The sequence below is a fragment of the Micropterus dolomieu genome, linkage group LG13 (genome assembly GCF_021292245.1).
Source record: "Micropterus dolomieu isolate WLL.071019.BEF.003 ecotype Adirondacks linkage group LG13, ASM2129224v1, whole genome shotgun sequence".
Lineage (NCBI taxonomy): Eukaryota > Metazoa > Chordata > Actinopteri > Centrarchiformes > Centrarchidae > Micropterus > Micropterus dolomieu.
Genome location: NC_060162.1, coordinates 5,103,514 through 5,117,635, shown reverse-complemented (window position 1 = coordinate 5,117,635; position 14,122 = coordinate 5,103,514). Strand labels below are relative to the sequence as shown.

At 38.5% G+C, this 14,122-nt stretch overlaps 3 protein-coding genes across 3 annotated transcripts; all 3 read right to left on the bottom strand.

The window, feature by feature from the left end:
• Nucleotides 1-2,863: 2,863 nt before the first annotated feature.
• LOC123981861 (proteinase-activated receptor 2-like) lies at nt 2,864-5,191 on the bottom strand. The gene is made up of 2 exons (XM_046067078.1): nt 4,985-5,191; nt 2,864-4,249 (listed from the first exon to the last, which is right to left on the bottom strand). Exons 1-2 carry the CDS (start codon nt 5,049-5,051, stop codon nt 3,159-3,161), a joined length of 1,158 nt encoding a protein of 385 aa, XP_045923034.1. The 5' UTR covers nt 5,052-5,191; the 3' UTR covers nt 2,864-3,158.
• Nucleotides 5,192-5,634: 443 nt separating this feature from the next.
• On the bottom strand, nt 5,635-8,505 carry LOC123981911 (proteinase-activated receptor 2-like). The gene is made up of 2 exons (XM_046067150.1): nt 8,369-8,505; nt 5,635-8,028 (listed from the first exon to the last, which is right to left on the bottom strand). The coding sequence occupies exons 1-2, from the start codon at nt 8,439-8,441 to the stop codon at nt 6,968-6,970; spliced, it is 1,134 nt and encodes a 377-aa protein (XP_045923106.1). The 5' UTR covers nt 8,442-8,505; the 3' UTR covers nt 5,635-6,967.
• Nucleotides 8,506-9,992: 1,487 nt separating this feature from the next.
• On the bottom strand, nt 9,993-13,232 carry LOC123982388 (proteinase-activated receptor 1-like). The gene is made up of 2 exons (XM_046067883.1): nt 13,037-13,232; nt 9,993-12,058 (listed from the first exon to the last, which is right to left on the bottom strand). Exons 1-2 carry the CDS (start codon nt 13,140-13,142, stop codon nt 10,818-10,820), a joined length of 1,347 nt encoding a protein of 448 aa, XP_045923839.1. The 5' UTR covers nt 13,143-13,232; the 3' UTR covers nt 9,993-10,817.
• Between the last annotated feature and the right edge of the window lie 890 nt (nt 13,233-14,122).

Here is a 14,122-nt window from a genome sequence, read left to right as displayed (position 1 = left end):
TGTGTCCCTGAGCAAGACACCTAACCCCTAGTTGCTCAAGAGGTGTACGACCTCTGACATACTTAGCAATTGTAAGTCACTTTGGATAAAAGCGTCAGCTAAATAAATGTAATGTGTGTGCATTCCCACCATAAATTAATAAAATTTACTTAAGGAGTTCAAGTTAAGCTATTTCCTGTAAAAGACTAGACTGGATCTGGCGAGGTTTGAACAATTGGGATTTGTTATGCAATCTACCACCACCTTATGGACGACAACTACTCAGTTGTCAAGACAACCCTTTACACTGACTGTTGTCATGAATCTGGTCCTACCAGTACTAACCCTCATTATATTATTTATTATTTCTTCATATTCTTACACTAAGCCAATGGTTCTGTTTTTGTCTGACGTGTCCCCACAGCCCTATCAGATGATCTTAAGTAGGGGGTGGTAATGGAGCAGGGGATAAGACACAACACGCCTTTAATGTAGGAGACCTCGTTGCTTCAGAGGTGTGCAACCTCTGACATATATAGCGATAGTAGGTCGCTTTGGATAAAAACGTCAGCTAAATGTATATAATGTAAAGGTACCCCTTTGATAGTGAGGGATGGCTTTATGGTGTTGTTTAGCAGGTTTGGCCAAGTTTGTATTTGTATACTGCCGTTTGGAGTAACAAAAGTATCTTTACTTTTAGCTTTTTATTGTCTTCTTTCTAACTAGATTGGTGGAAAACTGAGGTGTGTCTTGTGCAGACAACCATAGTTCGAAAGCTATCGTCACAATAACTATAAAGACCAGCATCATGATTGTCTTGATTAAATTTTTTTTACTGAACACAAATATGTGGATATATATTTATCAAATAATGATTTCTATTTTTTCCAATTCTTGCCATATTAACACTGCCTCTCATGGCTGGCATAGCAAAGCTGTGCAGAGAAATAAGATGTTATTATGTTGTGTAGATAAGGCTCAAAATATGTTATGAGGAAAACTTAGTATAAGAAAACTGCACTTTGCATAAACGTACACCTTTAGGTAATCTGCTTTTCATTCATTCAGTCATTTATTCTACAACAGGAAGTGTCACGCCCTGTGTAATCGAGGATTCACTCAAATCAACTAATGAATTCCCAACTTATACAAATCAAAACCAACGTTTCAGTGTTCACTTTTATGTATATTTTTAAAAAGGTCTTAAATTACCTTCAACTCTTTTTCTTTTCTATGTTTTATAAAGATATATAATCAACTTTATAGAAATATAATTCCCTCTCCTGTTATTTTATTACCAGTTATCCTTGACAGGTGATTTGTTAAAACACTATCTCAAAAATGATCAAACATAAGATTTATGAAAATTCCTGTTTTCCCTGGTCACACAGTGTAAATGTAACATGGCAAGGGAGTGGCTCAGTCCCCAACGTGGGAAAAAAGGTATTTTACTCAGAGTGCTGACAAAAGGTAAGATGACACTCCAACAACAATCATTTACCTGTTGAAACCGCCTAGAGCTCTGCTTCAACCAGTCATTAAAAAGGAAGTTAATCAGCATTCACAGTCTGTGTGTGTACCTGGGGGAGGGTGATCACTCTTTTTGTGGGGTTATTCCTTGAATCAATTCACTTACTCTTTATGTTGAGATAAAAGACCAGGCGCATTTAGCTTTGGTTCACAATGTCCCTTTGCCAACAGTACACTGTCTTTAAGCTGGGGGACTGAAAAAAAAAAAAAATGTATGACTAAAACACAGACTCTAAAAGAAAAAAAGAGAAATGCTGCATTTAAGAGCAAAATAATTTATCAAGAGGAAAGCTATTACATAGGTCCCTGTGTTTCAAAAAATAAAAATAAAAAATAATGTGAGCTGTGTTCCCTATATAGGTGAAACTGGTCTGACACTGAAACTAGTGACTGAAGCAACCTATGACTTAGTCATCCTCATGACGTGTCTCGTCACACTCTTAAAACATTCTTGGAGAAACTAGCAGGAGACAGCTAGAAAATATCCAATCAAAAAAAATCCCACCCGCCAGAACACATTTCATGTAATATGGGTACATGTGCAGATTGCACGTAGGCAGACTGGCCGTGCTTATAACAGTCTTGCGATAGCCACCAGATGTTTCTCATTTCATCTGATTTATTGTTGGCTATCAGGATGCAAAGAGAATTTCAACAAATTTTAACTAAAAATCCATCTGAAATTGCCTACTCCAGCTTTTAACACTCTTTTTCTGGCCGTTTCTTTAGAAAACAGTATAATTAACAACTAAGTAAAACATTAAAATATGGGTTTAAAGGAGTGGTACGTACACTTTCAGACACTAAACATGACAGCACATTCTCTGAATTCAGAACATTTCCTTAACATGTAGAGAATGATCCATGACAATGACTCAGTCTCCAGCTGTATGATAACAACATTGCCAGTGACTCACTTGCATCCTGGTGTTTTATCATTTATTAAAAAAATAGCAACACTACCACCTTTTTCCGCATCACTTTCAAACTCAAAAGTAAATAAAAACCAAAGGTGGTTTAAAATAACAAGATAAAAACCAGGAATGAACATTAAATACACCCTTTCTGTTGTAGATTTGACTGAAGCTACATTTACGCCTTTATTAAAGTCATAACTTGACATTCTCTCTTGTTAAAAATTATCTCTTGTTCCATTGCTCTCAACACATCAGGTTTGTTTGCTTTAAATGTTCTCTAATGCAGTGAACTAGTCAGTCACAATCTTAGCAAAAAACACATCTATTAGACATTTTATGCAGCCAAGGACTAACTGTTTTTAACAGGCAGTTTCTCTCGCGCTCTCTCTCTCTCTCTCATATATATATATATATATATATATATATATATATATATATATATATATGTGTGTGTATTAATGTTTTGCATTATAAAACCAAGTTAAAATGACCTCTACCCTCATCCCAACACACTCATCTTCACATTTAAAGTTCGTCTTTGGTTGTCTGATGTGCTGAGGTTACCTGGTTGCACCTGATGGGTCTCATGTTCATTATGACAGACCTAGCTACTGAGTCCAAGTGCCACCAGGTCTGTGCGCTGCCATGTTTTCAGTACACCAGAGTACAAGCAAGGCAGGATAGGCAGGATATTTGATATCTAATCAGTGTTTTTTCTCTCCTTAATCTGATTTAACAGTTACTGCTCTGTGTTTCTCCACTATTTGAAACATATGCTTTGCTCTTCCTGGAATACTTCATGGAACTGAATGAAACCCTCATCCTCTCCACAGTCCTGCTGCTCCTGCATAGCAGTGTGTTCTTCACATGGTTTCTGAAGTCCTCAGACACAAAGTAGTAAATGAAAGGGTCCAGGCAGCTGTTGAGACTGGCCAGGCATAATGTGGAGATGTAGAAGCCATAGCCATTATTTATCTCCCCATCCTTCAATAGGGAGTAATGCACCACCAGCATGATGTTACTGGGGACAAAACACACCAGGAATGTAACCAGGACAATCACAATCAACACCACAACTTTGTGCCGGTTCTTTGCTGCTGTACTGTCCTCCATGCTGTTCCCCAGAGCCCTGAGTAACAGAACATAGGCCACAATGATCACTACACAAGGGACGAGGAACACGACCATACCCATGAAGATAAAGTAGAAGTAGGGGATCTGGACAGAAGGGAATGGATTGAGGGAATCCTGTATGACGTTGACATCGTGGCACGTGGTTATGTTGAGGTCTTTGAGTTTTGCGGTGTGGTTATACAGGTACAGAGGCGTGGTGGTGAGCCAGATGAAAGCCCAGACTGCCACACAGACACCAATAGCCACTTTGTTGTTCTTCCTCTGATGGGACAAAGGGTGAGCCACAACCCAGTACCTCTGCACACTGAGGCAGGTGATGAAAAGAATGGAGCAATACATGTTTCCGTAGAAGAAGCTCACAAAGACTTTGCACATCGTCTCTCCGTAGGTCCAGTTGTTGCCGTTGAAATGGTAGAAAATTTTTAGCGGCGTCCAAATGACAAAAAGCAGGTCAGCCATAGCCAGGTTGGCCATGTAGATCGATGATGGGTGCTTCTTCTTGGTCCTGAAGAGAAATACCCAGATGGCCATGCCGTTGGCAGGAAGTCCCACCACAAGCACAATGATGTAGAGGATTGGGAGGAAGACTGTGGTGAGGCTACTTCTCAGCGTGTCAGCTGTTGCCTTGTCCACAACAACTTGTTCTGAATTCTCAGGGTCCTTGTACCCAATAAACCCCCGTCCTTTACCTAAACAAACATGACAAAATTAAATTAGGGGCTGAAATGATTGGTGGAATAATTGATCAACTAATTTGATAATCAATGAATTATGTATGTCATTTGAACATAAAAAAAAAGGTAATTATTTCTTTACATCCAGCTTCTCAAATGTGAGGATTTGCTGCTTTAGATCAGTGTAGACTGAGTATTTTTGGGTTGAGGACAATTATTTATTTGAAAATCTCACTTTTATGTTAAAAGACTGAATCTATAATGAAAATAATCACTAGTTGCTTTCCTAATACAAATATTTAAAAAAACTAGTACATAGGCTAACAAGTTCTACAAAACAACATCTAATATAGAGGGGAATAAGGCTTTTTTTTAAAAAACTTACCAGGTTAGATATAGGATATGCCCCTAGACAATATCTGTTTAAGTTACTCTTGATATATATTACTTTTCTTCGTAATTAAAAAACAAAACAACAACTGTTAGGTAGATACGCCAACGTTAAAGGACACCCCAGTCCGTTGGCAGCTGACCACAAATCTAGGTTAAAAAGATCAATTCCGTCAAAAATAATTTCTCAAAGTATTTTAACAGTGTTTTAAAACATTTACCTCACTATACCAGAATATTAATAGAGTAGGTCTGTATTAATACGTTATTTTGGGATATGACTAAATGTGTGTCATTCGCTCGGTATGTCAATGACCTCACTCTTCGACAAAATAAACCCAGAGACAGTTTCGACCTTACCTGCGGCATCAGAGGCAGAAAACCAGCAGAAAACGACCAGCAGCGACAATAACCGAGTAAAATCCATGTCTGCACAAACTCTCAGCGACACTTTTCTGTTAAGCTTTATTTATGCTTCTGCGTTTGTCTCTCGAACAACATCTACAACCAAGGGCACACCCCGAGACTACCTGTTTGGCGTCATGTCTGACCGCCTACCTGCTCTACGTCATACTGACTAGGCTGCTTCTAGGAAGTTGAATTCAGTGAGAAGATTTACACTGCAAATACAACAATTCAAGGCAGTAGAGACAAGGTGGTCTTGAGGTTTTGAACTTCAACATTTTGCTCCTCTACATACGGTGGTATATAGGCTACAGTTAAACAATATAAACACTGCATTGAAGCTATTACCCCCCCTCAAAGGAAGTAGCCTATTCCAGTTCAGTATTGGTTTCTGTTGTTTGGAAGAGGAAACTATTTCTCATTTGCATCTACTCTGTATTCTTTATTTCTGGCTGGATACATACAGTCATGTGGAAATAATGTGCACAGTCATGCGTTTGATGTCATGTTGTTATAGAGTGGAATTGAAGTTCCTTTCATATTATTCAGTTGCTGTTGTGTGGCTTTCACCTCCACACTGCAGATAATAATTAGCCTATTTTATATATTAATAAATCTGATTGGTTTCTTTAAACATCACAAAACAGTGAAAAAGTGTCTAATTTTGTCCAACCAAAAGTACCAAACGCAAATACATTCAGTTCACTTTAATATAGGCATAGAAAAACAGCAAATTCTCTGTAACCATAACATTACTGGTATTGTTACTTGAAAAACAATAGAAACAATTAATCAGTTATTACTGATTATTTCTCTTATTTATTATTTCAGTTCTATTTTCAACTTTTGACTACAGAACTCACACAGAGGGGCACTATAGATGTAAAAAATAAAATGAATGTTATGAAACTAAATGTCCTCTGTAACAAGTTTGTACAGATCATATTTGTCTTTTCATGACTGTTTCTCCCACACACACCCTGTTAGATCATGTGGTCTCTCTCTTGGCATAAAAAGATTTATTACTATATCACACTTTTTTCAGTATATAACAATAATTCCTAATCATATAATAAGTTAAAATTGCGACAATGTGGATCTCGATAAGTGGCATTATTAAATAAACGGATTAACCAATTAAAAATTATTAATTTATTAATTCTTTGCTAAAGGCAACACTTGCCCATTATGAGAGGATGAACTAACTGCTGCAGCTGCAGGAGTGTTTGCTGCAGGTCTGATGGTGCTGAATGAAACTACATAAAAAGGGATTAAACAGCCTCTTGTAGCACAATCCACTGTCACAACAATCCCACTTTCGGTTTAGAGGTGTACAACAGACAAAAAGAAAAAAGTATATCTGGTAAATAAAAAATAAGACCTGCAGATAGTGTGTCGGGAAAAATTGTTACTTTTGACAAACTCAAAAATGTAGTTAAATGAGTAAAAAATACAACTGAAAATATACTATATCTATCTATCTATCTATCTATATATACATACATACATACATATACACACACACATACACACACACACACACACACACACACATATGTAAAGCTTGTATCATGTATCACACAACATGCTAAATGGCTGCTCATTTTAGGTCTCTAGCTTTCTGGCACATCAAAAAGCTGACAGAATGGCAGCGTGGACTGAAAGATCTAACACATTAAAAATGACCATTCATCACAGTGAAATGAAACTGAACTGCAGCAGACTGCATCAACCAAAGTGCATTAAATAAAAGTTATATTATCAAAAGATATATATAAACATTTTTCCACAAAAATAAAAAAGCAGTAACTTAGACAGCTCAAAGCTTCTAGGTGGTATTTGCCACAGATGGCCCTCCTAACTTTCCTCACATAAGTCACAGCAGATTTGAAAATTATTTTATGCCTGAGGGAAGTTTAATGATCAGTAATTAGCTTTTTAAGCAACACACTCAGTGCTCTGAGTGTTCCCTGTTTCAGTTGTATATGTGTTGCTCTTCTTGGAGAACTTCAGAGCACTAAAGGAGATCCTCATCCTCTCCACCGTCCGCTCACTCCTGCAGAGGAACGTGTTCTTCACATGCTCCCTAAAGTCCTCAGAGATGAAGTAGTAGACAAAAGGGTCAATACAGCTGTTGAGACTCGCCAAGCACAGGGTGGTGATGTAAAATCCATACAAGTTGTTGGGAGCCTGAGCCAGGAGGAGGATGTAGTGCACCAGCAACATGATATTACTGGGGGTGAAGCACACTAAAAACATCACCAACACGGTGACGATCAAGACCACAGCCTTTCGCCGCTTCTTGGCAATGGCTGGATCCACCATGCTGTTTCTGAGAGCCTTGAGCATGAGGATGTAGGATACGATGCACACAACCGTTGGAACAATAAAACCCAAAGTTCCCATTGTCAGGAAGTAGCCCGCTGCTATTTTCTTCTGACTGGGCCTCGTGATGTCATGGCAGGTGACAATGTTGAGGTTTGTCGCACGGACCTGTTGATCATACAGGTAGAGAGGGATCGTGAGAAGCCAGACCACCACCCAGACTGTGATGGAGATGGCAAAAGCTACACGGTTGTCTTTCTGATGGGTGAGCGGGTGAACCACAGCCCAGTAACGCTGAACACTTATACAGGTGATGAAGGAGATGGAGCAGTACATGTTGGCGTAGAAAAATGCCACCATCACTTTGCACAACCCCTCTCCGTAGATCCAGTTGTTGCCGTTGATGTGGTAGGCTATTTTTACGGGGACCCAGATGACAAAGAGCAGGTCAGCCAGAGCCAAGTTTGCCATGTAAATCGATGCTGGGTGCTTTTTTTTGGTCCTGAAGAGGAAAACCCAGATTGCCATGGCGTTGGTGGGCAGACCCACAACAAACACGAAGATGTAGATGATTGGCAGGAAGATGGTTGTAAGATAACTGCTCAGGACTTTTTTGGCTTGGGAGCTGACCGACACCCCCTCTTTGGTCTCTATACCGGTGAAGCCTCTCTCTTCTGTGTAACATAATGACATGAAAACATATGAAAAGCAGAAATGGAACAGATTTACATACAGGAACATACTAAAACTGAAGAGCCTTAGTTCCTTTCAGCTGTGTGCACTTTGACCTGTTACTTCACACATAACTTTATTGTTTAGTGTTATAAAACTAATTCTAACAGATTAATACCGCCTATAAAGGCAACCGAGCCCAAAACCTCAAAGATGCAGGGTATATTAGGCGTATGTAGCTCAGTAAAGCACTTTTTGGATCCCAATTCTATCTGAGCTGAATATGTTGTCCGTTGAGACAATAAAAACAGCAGAGATGGAAAAGAAGAGGAGGGAACTTACCTATTTGCGACAGGCAAGTATGCACGCAACACAAAAGGATGAGCCTTTGAATCCAACGCGTCCTCAAAGTCATGACAGCCAATAGCGGTTAAAAACAATATCCAGCTCCTTGGGTGCGGCTGAGTTGCTCCTCTTCGTTCACGGTTTGAGTGGTATGCCCTTGTATAAGGCTTTCAAACCTGCGTGACATCAGGTGTCAGGTGACCGCGCGTAGTTTACCAAGACACACCTCCGTTTATTGTCTGGACAGTAATTTTCTTTCCGCCATAGACAAATCACCCGGAACAGAGCTTCTTTCTCTTATCTACACTCCGGGAATAGGCCTGTAATCAATGGCATCTCCAGACGTGTCTGATAACATCTAATAGGTTTGCAGAAGACATAATTATGGTTATTATTCTGATTATGTTATTATTGTTATTAAGCCAGTAAACAACCTCTAGTTTGACTTTTTGCAGCCTATCTCTTTGGTTTAAAGGTCAAAATAAAGTTCCCTATGTTATGTATGATAGTCTAATTTTTAAAATTAAGTGACAAACTATATAGCCCACAGAGCACAACATCGAACTGATTTTCTGAAGTAGCTTATGATAATGATAATTAAGATCATACTTTGACCCACTTTTACTTCCCCTACATTACTTGTGACGTTATGAAGATGCAACTTGTGCACATATTTACAAGTGCACAAGTGAAAACATGCACAAAGGTGAGTGGGTTATGTGATATGCTATATATATATATTATTTCTATAAAACAACGTTATGTATGTTTTTTTAATTGTTGTAGAGGGCAGGGGTCTTCGAAACTCAAATAAAAACATTAGGGTTAAAGAGTTGAAAAACTTTCTATAAGATTTGCATTGTGTCATGAGTCATGCAAACCAGCATGACCCACTTAGAAAAGCAATAAAAACCAGGTCAGACCATCCACCAGTTGGACTGTTTTATGTGTTTACAGTCAGGCACATGCAGCAGTGGAGCTGAACTCATGAGTTGATCATTGTCAGAAGATAAGTCAACAATTCTGATAATCATGAATCATTTCAGTCATTTTCAGTGACCCAGTGCCCCAACAATGCCAGACATTCTCAGGTTTTTCTGGTTTATATCACTTTTGATAGAACATCTTTCGGTTTTGAAGATGGGTTCTTAGAAATTGTGACAATTTTACATTATTTTTATAAGCAGGTAATCAAGGCAAAGATTTGGCAGACAAGTTGATATTTAAAATAAGCATTACTTGCAGTCCAATAAAAATATGTGCATATGTATGAACCTCTAAAGAAGCATATTTGCACAATCTGTTACAATACATTTACTAAAACTGTGCGTGCTGCACAATACAAATGTACTGAACTAATATTATATGCAAACAAATGAAAATAGTGCTTTATTTTGTATTTCACTTAATAAAGGTTGTGAAAATATCAGATTTTCCCTTATAGCACAGCATTGCACTGAGGGAACACAAAACTCCCTTGGTGGAGAGCCTCAACTTTCCAAAGAAATAGGATGACATTTTATAGTTAATGAAAAACCATAATGTGTGCAGCAGAGGGTTAGGAGTAAATAAGTGGACAAAGAGAAACAAACTACGTAACAGCCATTTGTTTTAGCCTGGATTGAATAATTCAAATATTGTTTATTCAGTCAGTAGTTCCTTTACACAAAGACACAACTCTTGACTAAAACCAATACACAGTGGAAGATAGGTGGTCAGATTCTTTCAGGCACTATCTGCTGCAGAAACCTGGACAATGGTGAACAGCACTTCACATTTCCTACCAGCAGAGAGCAGTAGTAAACAAACTATGCCACCATCAGACTTTGCTTAGCCTATTACTGTTATATATATTTATTATATAATGTATTATATACATATATATGTATTTATATGTATATATATATATAGATATATACAAAGTAAGACATGATTAACAGCTTTTCAAAAGTGAAACATAAGTGCGTAAAAATAAGCTTTGCAGCAAATGTATACAGAAAAAAGACAAAATACTAAGTTGTTTCCTTCCATTAAATGTACATATTAATTTTCTGCTTACAAGTTCACAAGCTCTTACACATACAGTGCAAAAGTAAAAGCATTTCATAGTATCAAATGTTGAGCAGAATTGTTCTAGAAAGCACATTTTTATCTAATCTCAATTTCCTTCCTTCTTTATTCATCACTCAAAAGGCACGTCTGTCATTGAACATTTGTTGTTATGGAACCAAGATTCTTAGCTATTTCTGTTGGCACGATAGGTTTAGTTATCCTCCCTTTATTATAATCATGAAAGGAAAATACATGCAGGAAGCTAAACCCTACAGATTCAATTTGTGCTCTTTATTTTCTGGTGCTGAACTTCATAATAGAATATTTCTATTTCATAACTTTAAAATCACATATCAGTTAAGACGATTAATGCCTCTTCAATGTGACAGTCTTATCAGACCAGCAGTTTCCTGTATTGGCTGTTTAGACTTTTTTGGAAAGAGTCCATTTTGGTGACGGGAGAGTTTATTTTGGAGCTTTCTATGGATTTCAGAATTGTTATGCTGCTGGATCTGCATGAATTAGATGAGGAATGACTGCTGCTACTGCCCTTTGTGATCTTCTGACACCTCAGTGCCCTGGATAGTTGCCTCTGGCATTGGGATGATCCAAAGTAGTAGACCAGAGGATCCAGGAGGCAGTTCAGACTTCCCAAACACATAAACACCAGATAGGCTGCGTAGGAGCCATCAGGGGCCTCCCGGCTCTTCTCATATCCCTTATTAAACTGCACATAGTGTGCTAGCAGTAGACTGTTTGTGGGAGTGAAACACAGCACAAATATCACCAACACCGTTAAAGCCATCACCACTGCTCTTGTTCTTCTGCGTGAGCTTCCTGAAACCCCATGTGGGACCCTGCTCAGTGACCAGATCACACGCGTGTAGGACACCACAGTGATGAGCAGGGGCAGGAAGAAGAGGGCGCAGCAGATGGTGATGAAGTAGATCTTGTAGTTTGAGATTAGCACATCAGAGGACTGGACATCATGGCATGTGGTGATGTTCAACTCTTTAAGCGGAAAAGTCTGCTCGGAGAGGACGAGGGGCACTGAACCAGCGAAGGATAGTATCCACACGACTCCACAGGCTATGAGTGAGTTTCGTGGCCTTCTCCAAGCCAGGGAGTCGATAGGGTAGACTACAGCAAGAAGCCGGTCCACACTGATGCAAGCTATGAGGAGAACGGAGCAATACATGTTCCAGTAAAAAGCTGCAGTGACCACGCGGCACACGTGTTCTCCGAAAATCCAGTTGTTGCCATCGAAGTGGTAGAAGATCTTAAAGGGGAGCAGCATGGCGAATAGCAGGTCAGCGCAGGCCAGGTTCAGCATGTAGATCGCTGCCGGCTTCTTAGGACGGATCCCTAAAGCGAAGGCCAGAACCGCACCGATGTTGACTGGCACACTGATGAGCCAGACCAGTGAGTAGAAGGAAGGTATGAGGACGGTGGATACAGGGCCTGTTAGAAACAGCATTGCCTCTTCTGTAATTTCTGACCTGCTGGAGTTGTTTGCTTTACTTGCAGAACGATTAACTTTGGAGATATCCCCATCTGTATGAAGTTCATCCAGGTCTATTGGTTCATCTGTGATTGAATTGTCAAAACGAGTGAAGGCCCTGCCTCGCATGGTGACTGGAGAGAGAATAAATTGTGTCAGGGTCAAGACAGAGGATTGAAAGACATTTTTAAACACATAGTGATTTATATTAGAGCTCAAAGATTGACTGATTCATTGATTTAGAGCTGAAACAATCAGTCGATTAAATGATCAACAATCAATGAAAAACAATAGCTCCAGATTCTCAAATGTGAATATTTTATGTTTTTTTTTTCAATTAGCCTATATTAAATTGAATATCTTATCTGAATTTCAGACAAAACAAGCAATATTGAATGTGTCAACCAGGGCGCTGGGAAATAAACCTGGGTTATAGACTAGTAGTGGTAGTTGCAGCCTTAAATCAATTAGCCAATTTTAATGGATTAATGGTTTCAGTCATTTCTCAAGCAAACACTGTGGAAAATAGCAAATATTATCTGTTCCAGCTTCTTTGTTGCTTTTTTCTTTTATATACATACTGAACATTTTTAAGTTTGACATGTGATGGTGTCACCATGGGCTGCAGGGAGGTGTAATGGCCATTTGTTTACAGTTCGTTGACATTTCATTGACCTTACCATCAATTAAAAACCACAGATAATTTATAATAAAAATAATCGTTTTGAAGATGCAACTAATGGTAAGTATTGATTAATCTTTAGTCAAAGAAATGCTGAGAAGAAATTCTGAAAACAATGCCCATCATTACTTCTCAGAGCCTAAAGTGACCTCATCATGTCTTGTTCTGTTGACTAAAGGTCTAAAACTCAAAGTTATTCAACTTACTCCATCTATGACAAACAAAAGCAACAAATCCTCATATTTGAGAAGCTGGAACCAGAGAAAGTCTGAAATTGTTTTACACCTGCTAGAAAAACAAATGGACTCAGAATCATCAAAATAGTATGTTTTTTCTGTCAATCAAATATCATTAATCAAATAATGTTTTCAGAGCTACCAGCATCCACGTTGTTTTAAATTCAGTAGAAAGTTACGTGAATTCTTCTTACCGTTATTGGCAGCACCCGAGGCAGCACACGCACACGCACACACCAGAACCAACAGGAAAGTTTTTGGATACAGTGAAAACATATTGCTGCCGAAAAATGAAGTCATAAAAACAGGAGAGAGAAAACCAATTTTAAATTCTTCGTCTTTCTCAAGACTTTCCTAGGATATTTCTGCTGCTGATCATCGTCCAGTGAGTGTAAAAGTGAGTTTCCGCCCACAGTCCAGTAGGTCCGAAACGCCCCGTCCACCAATCAACTGGAGTTTGCACACAGAGAGACATTCCTATAGTCTGATGTCACCTTCCTGTCACACAGCAGCAGCCAGATCCAATTAAAGCATTCGTGTGGGAGAACTAAATTAGCCATACAATAAAAACAGACCATTTACTGGAAAATGGGGATTATTTTCTTTACTATAATACATATAAAACTTGTGTGGATGCAGAAAATAAAATTACAACTAATAGTGATGACAGCAAGTGAACATTAAATACATTATGTTTACAATTTCAGTCAGTTACGCTAATCAGTAGTCTAGAATTACTAGGAGATGGTGTCACATCACAATAAAATCAGTTAACACAAGAGCAACAAAATAGAATAGGGTCAACAGAAATAACATAAAGGAAAAGGCGAATCATCTGCTCAGAAGCGCAGGGGAATATAAGTGATTCTTGAAATGTTTTCAGTTGAATTGGACGATCTAACAGAAAGACGTAAACTAAACTTAGTAGAAAATAAAATAAATTTTGAGTCTTAATTTTAAGGCCTAGCTCTGGGAACAGCCAACAGACAGTTAGAGACAATAGGACACACATTCAGAAAATGTACCTGTGTGGTGCCTTGTAGGTAATAACTAAACAATAGCCTACATTTAGAGATTTACAATAATGCAACCAAGAAAATATACTTATATAGCGTGCTCAGCAGGCACTGGGATAGCAGATAACAACTACATAGATTTTATAAATATGTTTTTATGGTGTAATTGTAATTGAGTTGTTTCTGAATATGTCAAGACTGAGTTGAATTGAAGTGTGAAAGGTTTGTGGTCTATTTTTGGGGGGGGTATCTTCAGGGCACGCA